The 17,259-nt window shown below is 35.8% G+C and overlaps 1 protein-coding gene across 2 annotated transcripts in view; it reads right to left on the bottom strand.

Annotated features, from left to right (window-relative positions):
* KLF7 (Kruppel like factor 7) overlaps nt 1-17,259 on the bottom strand; it is a 77,671-nt gene that overhangs the window by 37,866 nt on the left and 22,546 nt on the right. Inside the window, exon 2 of one of the 2 annotated variants that reach the window (XM_015816388.2) lies at nt 13-622. In XM_015816388.2, coding sequence (XP_015671874.2) covers nt 13-622 — 610 coding nt within the window. The remainder of the gene's footprint in view (nt 1-12; nt 623-17,259) is intronic. The other variant, XM_029284217.1, reaches the window with a different exon arrangement.

Raw genomic sequence — 17,259 nt, 5'->3', positions numbered from 1 at the left:
TAACACATGTACCTGTGTGAGTCCTCTGGTGCGCTTTTAGGTGTGAGCTCTTTGTATATACTTTACGGCACCCATTAAACTGACAACGATGAACCCTCTTCTTGTTTTCTGGGGATGTATCAGCCCCTGACCCTCCTTGTTCACTGTCACTGAGCGCACACTTTGTTGTGTTAGCTGGTGTTATTACACCAACCTTTACTGAGCTGAGGGTGGATTTCTTGGTCACTAATTTCAGTGTAACTGTGCCATCAACTGCAGAGATAGTTTGTGAGGTTTTTCCAAGATGGCGACCGAGTTCAGGAGAGGAAGGAGGTGTTAGTGAGGTCACTGCGTTGAGTTGGGCCTGGTTAACAGCAGCATAGCCCTCTGTAGAGGAGCTGGTAGGTTGCAGGCTGAGACAAGTCTCAGACAATAGTTTGTCCCTTGAGAGAATAATGTCCATGTTGGCATTTTTGTCACAGGTACTCATATCTACAGGTAATAAGAGTGGGTCCAATGGCTGAATGCTGTCTTCTGTGCTTTGAGCAGAAGAGGCATGAAGAAAACAGTCTAAGTCCTCCCCGAAGCTTTCTGAGTTCTTCCTGGGTTCTGTCTGAAGGTAGCGCTCCAGCTCAAGGCATGTCTGTAGAAACAAAAAGGAGAAAGAAGCCATCACTGGACAGTCAAACCTGGTTACAACCACTGCCAAGAAGAAAAGAATATCTGAATAAAACAAGCTGCCACAGTAAGAGATAATAGAAAAGCAAATCAAAGTAACCATAAGACAAAAGAGGAAGAATGTGACTGCAGCAAACATTTCAGAAATGAATTCTTCCGTACAATAAGAATACAATGGCTATTCAGCTCTGGTATGTAGAATCTGGAAATCCAGGTACAAATCTATTGTGCAAAAATACTCAAATTGCAAAAAGGAAGGCAGTTGAAAGCACAGGTTGCTAGTTGCCTAGCAACTATAAGAACAATCACTTGCAAACCAAGTGATTCACAAATATTACACAAGCACAACTTGACCAGTTCTGAAGAAATTCTCAACTCTATTTTGTTAACTACTTTGGGTATTCATACTAGACAGCAGTGTTATAAATGTTTCAAATGAATCAATAAATATAAACTGAGAAACAAATATATAATACATTTTCTACACTTTCTTTACAGATTAATTCAGACTACAACATGACCATGGCATTGATAAAATCTGTAAGTTCCTAGACCTCTAGGAATTAATTTTATGAGTGAGTCTATACATGCAAAACATGTCATGTAATTCCATGACCTTGTATCAGCCATTTAAATCCAAGGTAGCGTAAAATTTTACAATGGGATGTAGTTCATTCATTTCCTTTTCTCTTCCCAATGTGCCAAAGAACAGTATTGTGGATTTTCTCACACATACCATAGATCACCTATGCAACTACAGTATATCACTGAGAAATAGAGACTGCTTGTGATTCTTTCCGATGGATAGAATCAAGAGACAATAAAATGCAGTAATGTCTGAGCTGTTGGCTAGAGGACTGCAAATGTTAAGATTAGCCCAGACAAGCAGGAGATTTAACTATCCATTTACATAGATTAGTCTTTCACACATGTTTAGTCAAAGCCAAATTATATATAATAGAAAATTCAGCTGAATCATAGAATTTGTCATCTCCTAAACCTGCAGTGAATAAATAATAAGTATAATGTTATTGTTTTCTCCAAGCTTAAGTATACTTTCACGGAATTCTTCTTGCCACAATAGAAATACCAATCACTCTGTATCATCTTGATTTACGCTCCTTAAAAGAGAAACCGTGAGGCTCACACTATAAATACAAAGCCCACGAATCTTTGGCTGGCAAGATGGAAAAAAGATTTTCAAAGAACATTAAAACCAGCACAGGCCTTGTGAAGTCTCCAGATGATACAAGGCTGTGTTGGGTCAGCTAATATCCTGTGGAGAAGGCAGGAGGGAGCTGTCCCTGTAAGGCATTACTCCTTCTCTGATGACCACAGTGATCCTGACAGGCTTTAAGCCTTGTCATTAATTTTCCATAAAGAACCATTTCTGCAAGACCCCTTTTGGGCAAGGCCTGATGCTTTGAGAAACATGCAATTATTCTTGGATCCCACCCCCTGCAGTCTTTGCACCTGTGTCAGTTCAAGATACCAGCTGGTCAAGGCCTGCCTTCTGCCTCAGAAATAGAAAGGCACCTCATCAAACTCACCTCCTCTTAGAAGGGGAAAGGGAGGGGGAAAGTGGCCCCAATCATGAAGAAGTATAAGTAAGCAAGCAAGCTTCCAGTAGAAAAAAAAACTTACTCCTCTGCCCCCATCCCCCGCCCAATCCCAATCTAGCAAGATTTCAGTCTGAACAACAGGGGGTGATGATGTCTAGCTTGAACAAACCACAAATTGCTCCCACTAGCTTCTGGGCTACTGGCAGGATACAAAGAATCCTAAGGTGTTTTTTTTTAAATGAAATAATAAATTAAAAGTTACATATGTTTAAATACTTTATATGAGACACCAGAATGCTAATTAAGAGAGAACAAAATACCAATGTCTTTTTAATCTTATGATTTCAAAGTCCAAACTTTAATATTTTTCAGATTAGTAACAGAAATGTATTACTGGGTAATAAACACTCTTGGACATCCTTAGTATACAGGAATATATTGTAAGTAGGAAGCTGAATAAATCTGCCAAGTTCTTAAAAGTCATGTTAGTAATACCCAAATATACAATGTAATACACAATACCCAAATATACTATGCAATACAAATGTGATTATGTTTTTTTTTCCTGTACAACACTCTGAATTTTATATTTCCCCATCCTGTCAGAGAGGAATCCAGACAAAATATCTGTAATGCAGAAAAATAGAAACGTGCACTGAGATAGCTTAAATTGGCCATCTTTAGGATGATGAAGCAGGATTCTTTTCAAACTGATCATAACCAAAGTCTGTGAACAATTACCTTTGAAGACCATAGAAGATACTGGAACCTTCTGTGGATTACCCATTCTAGTCAATTGGGAGATAAAACAATTCTGAATTAGTTGAATCTAGCTACCTTCCATATCACTGAGCTGACTGGCACATTCTGAAATAATTCTCAGGCAAAATATAAATTGAAAATCAAAGAAACAAAACAACCAAAAAAGATGGTCATCCCAGTGAGCAGACATAAGAAAGCCTCATAAAGAGAGTCTACACTCAAAGATTAAGGGAAGAAGCAGGTCTTCAAGATTTATTTAAGAGAGTTGGGGCTATTCAAGTCTTAGGGAAATGGTTTTAGAGGACAGGTGCCATGACTGAAAAATCTATTTTCTGGGTCCCACCAGTTTAATTGATGAGACTCGGAGCGTGACCACTTTCTCAGAACTTAGGGAAGAACTACTGAAGATAGGCAGTTCTTCAGATAACAAGACCCTAGGACAAGGCCCCTAACTAGCACTTTGAATTCTACCTGGAAACCTACTGGTAACTAGGCAGTTCACAAAGCAGTCCATAACTGCTTGAGCCCCTGAATTATGGATCAGCTGACCATTTCTGAATGGTCTTCAAGGGCAGCCCCCAAATAGAGCACACATGTGGAGTAATCATATACAGTGGATCTTCCTCTTTGTGTTAAATCAGTGGTACGAAATATGATACAACTTTTATAAAATATTATCTAATCCTTTTTTATATGCAAGTTCCAATATGCCTACTCAAAATCTCAGCTAGTCAATGAGCAATGTTGCTCAATCTAATTACCACAGCTGATAGATCTAGTTGCTCGATTTGGGTTCCTTCAGATGGCCTACATTTTCTAACATCCTTCACTAGGCCAACTGAGGCTATTGGGAGTGGCAATTTAGCAATATCCGAGATGCAATGCCTAAATTATTCCTGTACTAAATTATGGAGTGTGATGGAAAGTTGCCTCTGTATCCGGTACAGAGATTAAAATGTTAATTATTACATTAGTTCATTCAAAGTGAATTGGCGGTTATCTGTTACTTTTTCCGTATAATCTCTACTGTCTTCAGTCTTACCTTTACTTGGTTTATAGCAACATCAAACATTATTAATATGCTTCTGTTTTTGAGAATTGGTTTTATGCAGTCAGATACTCAAGTTTAGTGGTTCAGTGCTTTAGACCCAACCTTATTAAATCAAAGCTGATTCTTAAAGAGTGGGGGGAGAGAAGTTCATACTAAATGCTATTGTATTCTCACAACAAAGGCACACAGCACAGCAGGAAGCAGACACACATACAAACCTAAGGAGAAGGAAAAGAAGTGCTGTTATTAATACGAAAGCCAGTACTGAACAAAAGATCCCTTAAGATAAATAATGCAGCACAGCTGCTACAGTATAAAGAGAAATTGATAAATGTTATTCACTGCCAGTCACTATTTGAAGAGATGGAGAAGATGGTCCAATAAAGAGAAACGATAATTGGGCTTCTTAATTTCCTAGCCAAAAAAAAAAAAGACCCTTAGCTATTCTGGAGTACGTATATTACAAATCTATCCAATTCATCTTCTCCATCAGGGATGCAGTATTGGAAGGATAATCTATTCCCACTCTCTGATGATGTAGGAAATCCACTCTTACTGTATTCAGTAGGTAAGCTATTCTACTTAAAAACAGGGAAATAAGGGAAAATCCACCACCTTCCAGGACATTGTATTCCTCTATTAAAAGAATGTGTACCATCAGAAAATTCTTGGTTCTAATTCTTTTTACTGTAATTTGAATCTTTCACCTGAGATGTTTCTTTTAGATAAAGAAACAAATTTATTTTCTACACAGAAGCCTTTCAAATATTTTAAAGTAGTGCTTATTTCATCTATTAATCATATCTCCTCCAAGCTTTTTCAAGAAAGTTCTTCTAAAGCTTTCTTGATTATATTAAGAGCATCAGGCTTTCACATCTTTGTAACTCTCCCCTAGATGAATATGTTGTATTATGCTAGAACTAGACACAATACTCCAGCTGAACAAATACCTACAACTGAGTAGTACAACAGCTCCCTAACACTATACTATTTGATGTAGCCTTGGATACTTTAGTTTTTTTAGCTGCTGGATCACCCATTAATTCATATTTAGTTCTTAAAACCTCTGGGTCAGATTTGTATATACAGCTGTCAAGTCACCTTGCATTTGCACATTGATTTTTCCTAGATCAATCTAGATCTGCCTTATCTCTGTAAAATTTGTTTTGCAAATTTTGCCCAATTCTTGGTATCAAGATAATCTTGAATCTCAGTTTTTTTTACCCTCTTTTCAGTTTGATTCACCAGGATGTTTAATGACAATTCTCTCTATCCCTACAATACTAAACCCAGGGCTCCTGTTCTACTCAGAATGGTAAAAGTTGACCCTTTAGCATTCTTTCAGTAACCACTAACCACTTTAACAGTTTCTCAGTATGTTTATGTTTATGTTTATTATATTTATATCCCGCCCTTCTCCTTGCGGACTCAGGGTGGCTAACAGCCAGATAAAACAACTACAAAAATACAAAATGCTACAATTAAAAACATAATTAAAAGACAATATTAACATTTGGCCAAGTTAATTTAAAATTATTTTAAAACCCCGCTAAAAATTTCCCCTAGGCCAGTATGCCAGCAAGAACCTTTTAGTGAAAGTCATATTGAACTTAAGAACTATAGACTAGACTAGACTATTCTTTATTGGACAAGTGTGATATTTAGTATACAAACCTAGCAGCTATTAAAAGAGATAGCTTATATTTTCTTCTTTCTTTAAAAAAGCCAATCCATGATGGCTCTTTGTTTTTATTCTTTGACCCTGACTGGCATTGAACTGTAGAGGTTGGAGCCATTAAAAGATGGTAGCTGATGGATCAAAGCCTGAAGCCTAATGTATCATATAATGTGTAAAAAGTACAGGTAGTCCTCATTTGGCGACTGCCTCGTTCAGCAACTGTTTGCATTTAAAGTAGTGATGGAAAAAAATAACTGTGACCAATCTTTGCATTTATGACCTTTGCTGGTCTGTAAAGCAAAGGAAAGCTGAAGTAAAATGGTAAGTGCAGCCATGGTTTCACTTATCAAGTTGCCAGTCCTAATTGTGGTCACTAAATGAGGATTACCTGTATCTGAAAAGGGAAGAGAATGACAATATGCCCAATTGAGGGAAGAATCTTTCTGAGTCAGGACTTAAGATAAATCAAGCTTCAGGATGGAGGAAAACCAGATGACAAACTACTGATCTTGAACAGAATATAATTAAATTTTACAACATTTACAGAAACTAATAATAATATCAATTAGGATTATCCACTGAATTTATAGTAAACATTAAAATCACTATTAGAAAAAAACAATGCAACAGAAATCAGTACTAAAAAAGAAAGAATACAAATTATTCTCTCATCTCTTCTGTGAATCATGGGGAATGGCTAGATCTACAAGTGGGAAGAGGTAAATGGCATTGGTCATGCTTTTGGAAGATCTCTAATATGCTTGGGATGGTGGATGTGCATCCATTCTTGCTTTACATGACCTCTTGGTGGCTTTCAATACCATTTTTTAAATTTAGTTATTAAATTTCCCATCTCCCCTATAAGGTGACTCTGGGGGTCATGTTATGCTTCTGGATCAACTCAGAGGAGGTTTCAGTTTTTTGTGAAAGCTATATTATCTGTATTTTTGGAGACCATGATCTTGAAGTCAATACCCAAAGTTCTGAATAGGGTTCTTCACCCCAACAACTTCTTCTGAAGGCATCCTTCCCAACAGGGGCTGCATCTTCTGTAATACTGCATTCCACTAATTGCAGCCCTGTAAGTTTGTCCAGCATTTCATCATCTACTTCATTTCCAGCACATCCCATTCATTAAGCCCATTCTGCTTTCAATTTGGGTTCCAAAGTGAAGCCTGAGTTTGAATGAAGCAGCCAGACAATAAGTTTCATCCAGAAAAAAGCTGAAGTCAAGAGCATTTTCCCACAGAGTATTAAAGGCAGGCCTGAAATTCTCAGTGTTAGTCTGATAATCATTACTTTCAAATATGCAAGGAGGATATCTTCACCCAAAGAGGTAGTTATCCTTCTCTCCATTTTTTGAGCTAGTCTCTCTTATTAGCTAGAATGCCCCCAAAGATGTTTTTTCATGAGGCAACTGTATTTTCTTGTTTTTCTTTGAAGACGTTTCGCTTCTCATCCAAGAAGCTTCTACAGCTCTGATTGGATGGTGGGGAATGGAAAGATTTATAGTCCTGCAGACAACTGTTCATTTGCATTCTTTTAATGAGCCGTTAAAGCTACCTGGAGGCTTATCTGTGTTTTAGCTTTAACAACTCGCTAAAAGAATGCAAATGAACAGCTGTCTGCAGAAGTATAAATCTTTCCATTCCCCAACATCCAGTCAGAGCTGAAGAAGCTTCTTGGATGAGAAACGAAATGTCTTCAAAGAAAAACAAGAAAGTCCAGCTGCCTCATGAAAAAGTATTTTTGGGATAACTATGACCTGAATGACTGAGAATCTCCATAGACAATTAGCCAGAATGGACAAGTCTCAAATATATAAGTAAGTAGCTACAATTCTCCAAGAATCTTGTGCACATCTTAGTCTTGCACATGCTTCAATATATTCCATTTTAACTGGACAAATACATGCTAAGGGAATTACTCTTCTAAGTGAAGCATTTTATACTGTAATAGATAAGAATCCTCCACTCCAATTTCTTAGTTAAGAAGTAGTAGACATCTAGATAAATGAAGTAACTTTTGCCAGCCGGCTTGCTGGACAGCTGAGTAGAAGCAATGGCAGTTGTTGTCTAAAATTAATTCTTTTCCAACTATAATTCTCATGGATTTTTCTTCAGCAAGATTTACTGAGATGAATGGAATATTGTCCATGCATTTTTGTGACTAAACTATTTTCTATTCACAAATATTATATCTCTGTTTACATTAGAAGGAGCCTATGCTTGGCTGAAACCTGGATGTGAGAGTTGTTTTAAAGAATGTCTTCAAGGAAAGAAAAATTCTGAGGAAAAAGAGAGTGATGTTTGCAAAAGTGGCTGTCACATGTTCAGCACAATTAGGTGGTAGAGCTCAAGAATAATAGAGAGTGGAAGGCCAATATATGTAAATGTCTGACAAATAGTTTCCTGGGCTATTCCAGGGAACACAGATCCACTAATCTTGACTGTAAAAGACTTAGTGCCAAGAGAACAAGGCTGCACCATTTAAAATGGCAGTATGGAACTACTAAAATCAGAAAATTGCCCTTCAGAAGAGAACAATTACAAAGTGGCCAACTACAATTAGTCATCTCATCTCAAGATACCCAAAAGGGCATCTTTGCCTATCTTAATGGATAAGAAGATGGTGAGAAGGAGTAGATCTTAAGAGGGATCTGACTCAAAGCTCTCTGATTCCTTTTCCTTCAGACAAGCTATTGGGGACTGGAAAATAAAATGGAAAAGTCCATTTTGAACAGTAGATGACATGGAAAATGGCATTTAGAAAGCTCTTTAGGCTGTTGAAGTCAGAACTGGATAGGCAACAGAGTCTTTTTTTTTTCTTGGTTGGAATTGGCTGGGGCAGGCCACTTAGAAGGTTTTGTTGGGTTATTTCCTTGGTACCAATAAAAATAGACATTTGCAGGAGATGGGGAATTCCATCAATCTTTTGGAAATATCAGAGAGCTACCAGGCAATTTTGATATATAGTAAGAAACTTGGAGGAAGAAAAAGGAAATACAACAGCTTTGAAGATAGCAACCCTTAAAGCTTGCTCCCTGGTAGTGCCTCAGAACAAGAATGATTATAACAAGACTATTTAGTAGACATCCAGCAGTGCTTATGAAAATTTCCAAGAATTTGCAAGATTCTTGTATAAAAGAGTAAGCCACTGTGCTCATACTACACCAGTTCCAGGATGTCCATATGTTATAAACATATCAAAGTGCTCTGAGTTTGTGTAATTTCTACATGAACTACAGGTAGTCCTTGACTTACAACCATTTATTTAGTGACTGTTAGAAGTTACAACGGCACTGGAAAGAGTGACTTATGACTGTTTTTCGCACAATTATTGCAGTATCCCCATGGTCATGTGATCAAAATTCAGATGCTTGGCAACTGGTTCCTATTTATGACAGTTGCAGTGTACTGGGGTCATGTGGTCACCGTTTGTGAACTTCTGACAATCAAAGTCAATGGGGAAGCCAGATTCTCTTACTAACTTCACAACTGCAGTGATTCATTTAACAACTGTGGCAAGAAAAGTAAAATGGGGCAAAATTCACTTTACAAATGTCTCAGCAACAGAAATTCTGGGCTCCATTCTGCTTGTACGTTGAGGACTACCTGTACACACATAGTTGCCAATATCAGTCATTTCCAATTGCTGCTAAACTACAAATCAAGTTTTCTGAAGGGAGTATTTTTTTCACATCAATTTGTTTGCTGATTCCATCTTCCCTGGAATCTATGCAACCATCAGAGGATTTTGATATAGTTATCACTTAACATGAATAGAATGTTATGTTGAAATCTGGCCATATTGCTCTGAAGCTGACTGGAGAAAAGTATTCATATTCCACTTTATTTTTAAACACTCCTATTGTGAAGAAAAATCTGAATATAACCGTATCCTGACGGTACAATTATTATTAATGCACAGAGTACATCAAATGTGGAGAGGGTTCATATAGGCAGACTTAAAAGATGTGATCCAAAAACTTCTGCTATCAATAAAGTGTCCACTTGCCATTAACATATTTTAAAGGTAGATGTTAGATGGATTCTTGATTTCTATTCAGTTAGTAGCAATTTTAACTTTTAAATGAGGTAGGAATCATATTTTTCACCTATGTATTTGCTAAGATGAAATTCTTGTATAGTTATCAATATATTTATTTTTAGTGGAGGGCAGAGCAATTTTTCTTTACACAGGATTGACTTGTTCCTTTGTGCCCTTGTGCAAAGATTTCTTGTTACATTCTGCCAAACAAAGAACTGGGAGAAGTTATTCAGAGAGTAAATCCATCATCCTCATACAGCTAGAAGCTCAACAGAAATAGCTTCTACTATCATCACAGCATTCATTTATGTTTTAACAACACTATTTCTATTTAGCTTGATTTTCAATTATCTTAATAAGACATTCAATGTAAGACTCCAGGAAATTCTCACATCTTAAAAATTTAAAGTTTATCCATTACAGAAGATTTTACTGGAGTGTTAACTATAATTTGTAATACAGAGCTCCTGAAAAACAAATGTTTCCATATGATTTGGTAGCCATACACAAGCTTATAGAACAATTGCCTAATGGTTTTGTTTTGCTTGGATAAAGTTTTTATATCATCATCGTCATGGCTTTTTCACATCTCATAAGTTTCATTTTATCACAACTTTCTTCTCAGTTGAGACAATTAGTAAATCTAATCCAAAGTTCACTTAGATGAAGTTTCTAGGAAGCTTTTATCATGAACTTGACATTTGTATCTTAAATATCCCTAGGAACTGCCCAATACCTTTCTTCCACTGCAAATGTGCAGTTTGAAAAGTTGCTTGTCAGTTGGTGAATTGTAATCTTGTAATCACCCCAAAATTAAAATTACTAATAATATCCCAAAATTAAAACTACAAATAATAAAAGAGAGGAATAATAGTTCCAGTCCTTCAGAGTATTTATAGAGGAAAAACAGGAGAAGAATGCAAGTGTATGCTTTGATTTAGCTCTTTGTAGGTCATCTTTCCCCAATCTGGTGCCCTCTAGACATATTGAGGTAACAGCATTGTGACTGGCTGCGAATTTTGAGAGTCACAGACCATATGCCTTTAAAGAGTGTTAACTGTGAGAAAGGCTGACAAAAACTAACATATTTTTTAAATTTCTGTGTATGAAATATGAGGATAGACATGCCACTTCCAATCTAAATAGGTTTGGATATTACACTTGACCTTTCTCTTAAGTAACCACATATTCTTCCTCAACACTTGTCCAACTTTCGCCAGCGTGACTGAGAAACAGATGCAGAAAATGGGAAAAAAAAACCTAAGACTCTTGCTCTTATATCCAGCATGAGGATGCAGGCCTTAAGCACCTTGGACAGCTACAAATTTATATTCTTAATTTTGTATTGCGTCTTTACCTTTGGGGTAACCAACAGGTGTCATGGTTTCAAATGCTTAAAGATGTTAAGATGGAGAAAATAAATAAATTGCAGATATCTAACTACTGCAGACAGATTTAAAAACTGCTGATGACCTGGAATTCTCAGTTTATCAAGCATTTTACATATCCCAAGACTGTTCCCAAATCCTCATCTGTGTATCCTTGAAAAATTCCATCTGAAAAATAATGGAAATCACATTGTTTCTAAATGATTAATGGAGTATGGTTGGTTATATACCTAAAATTCTATAAGAGCAGGGAATGGAGGATTAACCGTTTTCTTTTTTAATATATAACAGTATGCATGGGACAAAAAATGTTCCAGAAAATAAACTAAATCCTTGGATTTTTTTTTTAAATTAACTGCAAATGTAACCTGTTGGAATTAACTTTTATCTAAAGTTGATCCAAATATATTTCTCTTTCTAAAACCAAAATGGAAATCAAAATTCTTTCAATGAACCTAAGGCTTTCTGCTTTGGGATTTATGTTGTTGATGATGTCTATGTCCCCCCAAAAGTAGTATGCAGTTATCTGGGAGGGGGAATTAAATCAACCAACCAATTTCCCGAATAAAAGCAGTTTTCTGTAATTATTTGGCTTTGCTTTAACATAACCACCCAAATGGGTCTTGAGGCAATACAATATTTCAGTTCCTTCTTTTTATTTAAATACCATTTCCATATTGTAGAAACCTAAATATGTGTTCATAGAGGCAAGCAAAAGACAAAATACATAAACAAGCATTCTCAACAGCCCTCTTGCCCATTTACCCCACTATCCCTATTTTTCTGCTTTACATTTCAGAGCCTAATAGTCCATTTAAGGCAATAGCTTTTGTCAGTAATGGCACAAACATTTGTTCTTATGAGAAATGCTGTAGAACACATTAATTATGCAGGTAGAATATATGGAACCTCTATCTGCAAATTCTCAGATCATCCTGCACAGTAATATGACCAAGGGCTTGTTCGTCCAACCCATGGTAACAATTATCTATAGCTTACCACAATCACCTTGTGGCTGGTAGTCATACTTACCTTTTGGAAGACTACAGCTACAGTGGATGAAGCCAAGGCACTCAAATGGCTAAAGGCAGAGATTTCCCAAGCTTTTTCTCCTTTGATTTTAGGAAAAGCTGAGGATTGTTTTTGTTGTTTTTTTTAATTCCAAGCAATCTCACTTTGGAGTTTACACTAAAGAAAATTTTGGTTATTGCACTGTTGAAATATGAGTGATAGACGGTTCTAGAAGCGATTAAAAGGAATAGTGGGGTCTCATGCAAATCTGAAGTCCCAATGCACTCCAGTCTTAATCTGTTGTGGGAAGCGGGTCTTAATTATAACTAAACTAGCTTCCACATTGGCTTAAATATACAAACCTACAATAGGAACAGTATCACATTAAAAGGTTTATCTTGCAGATAAAAAGATCTGCTAAACAGTGTTATGCTCAACAGCTTTAAAATAAAGTATCTTGAACATTCTCTTACCCAGTTTTTCTTGTCTTTATAAGAAGCCCAGTATGTCCTTTGCAAGGCTACATTTATTCATATTCTTGGACCAGAAAGCATCCACCAACTACCTTCTTGAGAAGCTTCATAAGAATGCAAATCATATTATAAATTTTAGAAGATAAACACCAATGAAATAGAGACAGTTTATTAGGAGTCTCTGTTCTACAGTCCTTCCATCCAGATCCTCCCCACTGGCATAAGCAAACCAATCATTCTATTAGTATTATAAAAATACATATAACGTATGATATGATATTTGAGCAAAAAAAATATCTAGCAACAATTGTATAAATGGAAAATATTAAAGTTATTACAATGCAGGAAACAATAAGAAGCAAAGACAAGAAACAGCAAGATCTTTAAAATCACAAAAAAACCCCTAACCCTTAAAAGTCTGGGCAACATGAAAAGATGGCTGCCAGGCACCAACAGGATAACTGATTGGGTTCCAGTTTCCTCAGGAAACTTTCTCCAACTGGAACATATCCATATTAAACAACCCCTCCTTTTCTCCTGCCTTGTCTCATATGATGGAGTTTATCTGCAGAAGGCCATCTGCTGAAGATATTAAGCTATTGGATGTGCTGAGAGACAGGTAAATCCCCCATTCCTTACATTATAAATGGTGCTTAAGGTCACAAACAGTACTTGAATTGAACTTGGAGCCAGTCCATTGGCTCCCAACTGAATGTGATGGGAATATTTAGTTCCAGCTAGCAATCTAGCAACTACACTCTAAATTAATTGCATTCCAATCTATTGATTAGATACTATTTTATTCTGTAGAAAAAAGAAGGATTCAGATGTAATTCATAACTTTACTTTCAACTAACTGCTTTCTATGGTTTATATTCTAAATCAGGGGTCTCCAAACTTGGCAACTCCAAGCATGGCTGGCTGAGGAATTCTGGGAGTTAAAGTTCACAAGTCCTGAAGGTTGCCAGTTTGGAGACCCCTGTTCCAAATTAGTTAAATATTAAAGCAAATACGTTATCTCACTGTAGCACTTAGTGTATATAAATTGTATATAACACACAAAGCCACAATTCTTTCACATATTAATTGCTCAATATGCTGCAGTTGCTAAATATTTTTTCCTTAATGCTTCTATATAGGTGCTTCTGAAATATTTAGTCCAAAGCAAAAAAATAATAATCAGTAACCAAGGGATTTTATGAAGAAGGGTCAAGAGTATCAGAAAAATTATTAATTCATGTCAGTTTGCACCGCAGCCCCCCCCCCAAAATCCATGCAGTCTAATAATTGTTTAAAAATCAAAGCTTGTGACTGGAACCACCAGTTAAGAATCCTTTCAGACACCATCAGTTGTTTTCATTATCATTGGAAAAGCATGTTAAAGATTATGTAGTGGTAAAGATAAAAGATCTTGAAAGCAAGATTCCTCTTATGTACCTGCCATCAAATATGGGTGCCTCTAAGACAGAAATCCCCAAAGAACATGTGCTCCATAGAGGAAATGCTGTAGTGCTAGTTATGGGTAATTAGATTCCAGGAATGTGAGCAACAATCAATAGAAAGGACAGGAGCTTCCATAGCAACCATTTCTTACAGCCAAACTTTCCTACGTAACTCCTGCAGACACCTCCCTTGGTGACCCTCAGACTCCATTTTTTAAAGCATTCTTTAATCAAAAAATAAAATAAATGGAAAATTAACAAAACAAAGTGCTATCTTTTAGCATTACCCTTATTTCAAGAATTTGTCTGAACCCATGGAACTCAAGAGGATAGCCCAATGTTTCATTTGGTAGCTTAGCCACTTGTCCAAAAAATCAAAAAAGGAAAACTGAAGGTGAAGAAAGTATATTTTGGGGGCAACCAGGATGGCAAGGACAACTTATAAAAAATGGATATTTTGTGACTAGCCTTGGTCTCTATTCTGTGCAGCCATTCTGTGACAGCAACTAAAATGTCTTCATAATATTTCAAATGTGTGCATTGGTCAAAAAGACTGGGAAGTCTTGATATGACCTTGCACTAAAATCAAAGGAGAAACTCTGTTGAGAAATAAGATAACTAAAGAAAGAAATAGCATATATTAAAGATTACTTCAGTGACATGCAACTAAGTCAGTATGTAGACCTAAAATGAATTCCTGTATTTACTTACCTACAATTTAGTGAGGCATACTTTAAATTTCTTATGTTTGTTTGTATATTAGTTTGCCATTTTGAATAGTGTTATAACTTGTTGTTGGTAGCTCACAGTCACTGTGGCAACATGGGAGGTCATATGAATCTAAATAAATAAACTGGATTGCACAATGAAAGCTACACCTATTTTTTTCCAAAAGAAAGGGGTCATTGGGCATTGGAAGGGTATAAATTAAATTGCCAGTAGTATCTGTTGGATATAATTGTAAATATATAATGTAAGGAGTTTCAGTGTCAATATATTCAGCTGGGTCAATCCTACAGAAGAATGTCGGTCTACATGTCATTGTGGTATCTATCGTACCAAGCATATTTTGATTAGAGAAAGTTCTTGTATTAAGCAATCCATCTGAAACATTATACAATGAACAGAAAGATTAGATCTGTTATGGAAGATAATAGATAATAGATAAAATACAGAAGCAGCATGCTAAAATAAAGCAAACACGATGCTTAATATTTTCCCCCAAAGTCTCACATGTTGTAAAAGATAAACATTTTTCCTCCCCTCCCAAAAAAGATAATTTGTAGCGTTTATTAGAGAATCTTATAGTATCTTAAAAGCTTATTCCCTGCTGCTGATACTGCTGATTTTGTGGAAAGCACTAGAGAAAGTGTATGCATCTTTTGGTGCAATGCCAGAGTGTGGTTGGTATTTACAAGCAACTTGTAAATTTTATTAGAATAGCGTTCATTAATAGACTATGACTTTATATTTAAAGAACAATTCTAGTAGAATTTTCCAATATATATTCTTTGACAAACTACAAGAAGGCCATCATTCACACCACATTGATCATGAAATGAATGCTGTAACATAAGTGGAAGGAAGGGTGTATATAAGGAGAAATAATAAATTTGAATAAAATCCAGCCTGCATTTCTGTATTATTACAGAATTATTTATTATGTAGTTTCCCATAGTGAAATGGGAAATGTTAGGTCTTTTTACCATTTATGCCACAATGTAATGATGTATTTCAATATGAATATCTTTGACTTGAGCCTCTGAATTTTATATAATTATGTAAGCCTTAGAAGATTTCAATTAAAATTATATTAAAATATTTATACAGTAGCTAAATCTATTTTTAGTAACTTTCAATGTGTATGTTTTTCCATAAACTAATAGCAATCATTAGATGAATTAGGTAAATTAATTTTCCTGTATCTTTCAACAAATAAAAGATTTCTATTAAGATAAGCTAAATAATATTTACTATGGTCATTTTTACTATTTGGCTGGTTGAAACAATCTCAACTTCCAGCAGAAATAGTATAGGTAAACTTCTATAACTTTTCAATAATTTTAATTATTATGATACATTTCCTCATGATGTTCACAGAGAGGGCCACTTGGGTATTTTGCCTGATATACCTTGGACAAACTTTGATATCATCAGATATTCTAGAGAGTGACATTGCCCATTTTAGGCTCACAATTGTATGATTCCAAATTAAAATGAAGTGTGTCTTTGAGTATCCACCATATTCCAGGGTTCATTATGCTAATTCTACTAACTATATTGCTATAATAATTATTATTTTGTCATAAAACAATCTCCATCCCACCCAGTTCAAAGTTCAACCTTAAAATTTGAAGCATTAAGCTTCTTCTATTTAAAATAGATTTCAAAACTGCTAAAGGTTCTCTTTCTTCTTCTTGCTGGCTAGGCATCTCAGCAGCTGGAAATTTAACAGAAAAGGATGCAGTTAAATTTATGAAAATAATTATTCACAATTGTATTTCACATTACGCTTGGATATCCTTTTCTGATGATTAACCGCTAGCCGATTTTATATTTATTTACAATTCCTTTGAGCTCTCAACTGCTCCAGCTAGATACTAAACGGGAATCAATGTGTAACAGGGAATGGATATCATTATCATGAGTCCTATGCTGTTCTTGTACATTCTGCACTTGCTTGGTTTTTCTATTCTGGAATACTATTTGTCTGGCAATTAAATTTGCATGAGTGGGCTAGATAGTGACAGCATCTTCGTCACTAACTGGTAGTTCACATGGACAGACAATTTAGAACACCAAACAATGTCTACATTTAAGGAGACCAGGTCTCAATACGTCTTAGCCTAAACAAGGCCAGATCATTGGTAGTTTTTACTTTTACACTCCAGTATGGAAAATTAAGATCACCATGTTCTTTTCATTGCCTCTAATAGCTAACAAAGTCTTGTAAAGTCTCTATTTTTGACTCGGTGATGCAATTCCTACTCTGCTTACACAGAAACTGAGAATATCATTTAAAATGGAATACACCCTTCGTGAATACTGTTTATGCAAAATAGAAATTTGGAGATCACCATGTCTAAAGCCAATAAATAATTAAAACAAAGGAAATCTAGGATAAATGCTAATGTCAAGATTTATCTCCCTGCGCCTTTGAGAGCTATATAGCACCATTTAAATAC

This window comes from Protobothrops mucrosquamatus, unplaced genomic scaffold, assembly GCF_001527695.2.
Source record: "Protobothrops mucrosquamatus isolate PMUCROS unplaced genomic scaffold, P.Mucros_1.0 scaffold444, whole genome shotgun sequence".
NCBI classification, from domain to species: domain Eukaryota; kingdom Metazoa; phylum Chordata; class Lepidosauria; order Squamata; family Viperidae; genus Protobothrops; species Protobothrops mucrosquamatus.
Note: the sequence above shows the minus strand (reverse complement) of the source record. Positions and strands in the feature narration are given on the sequence as shown.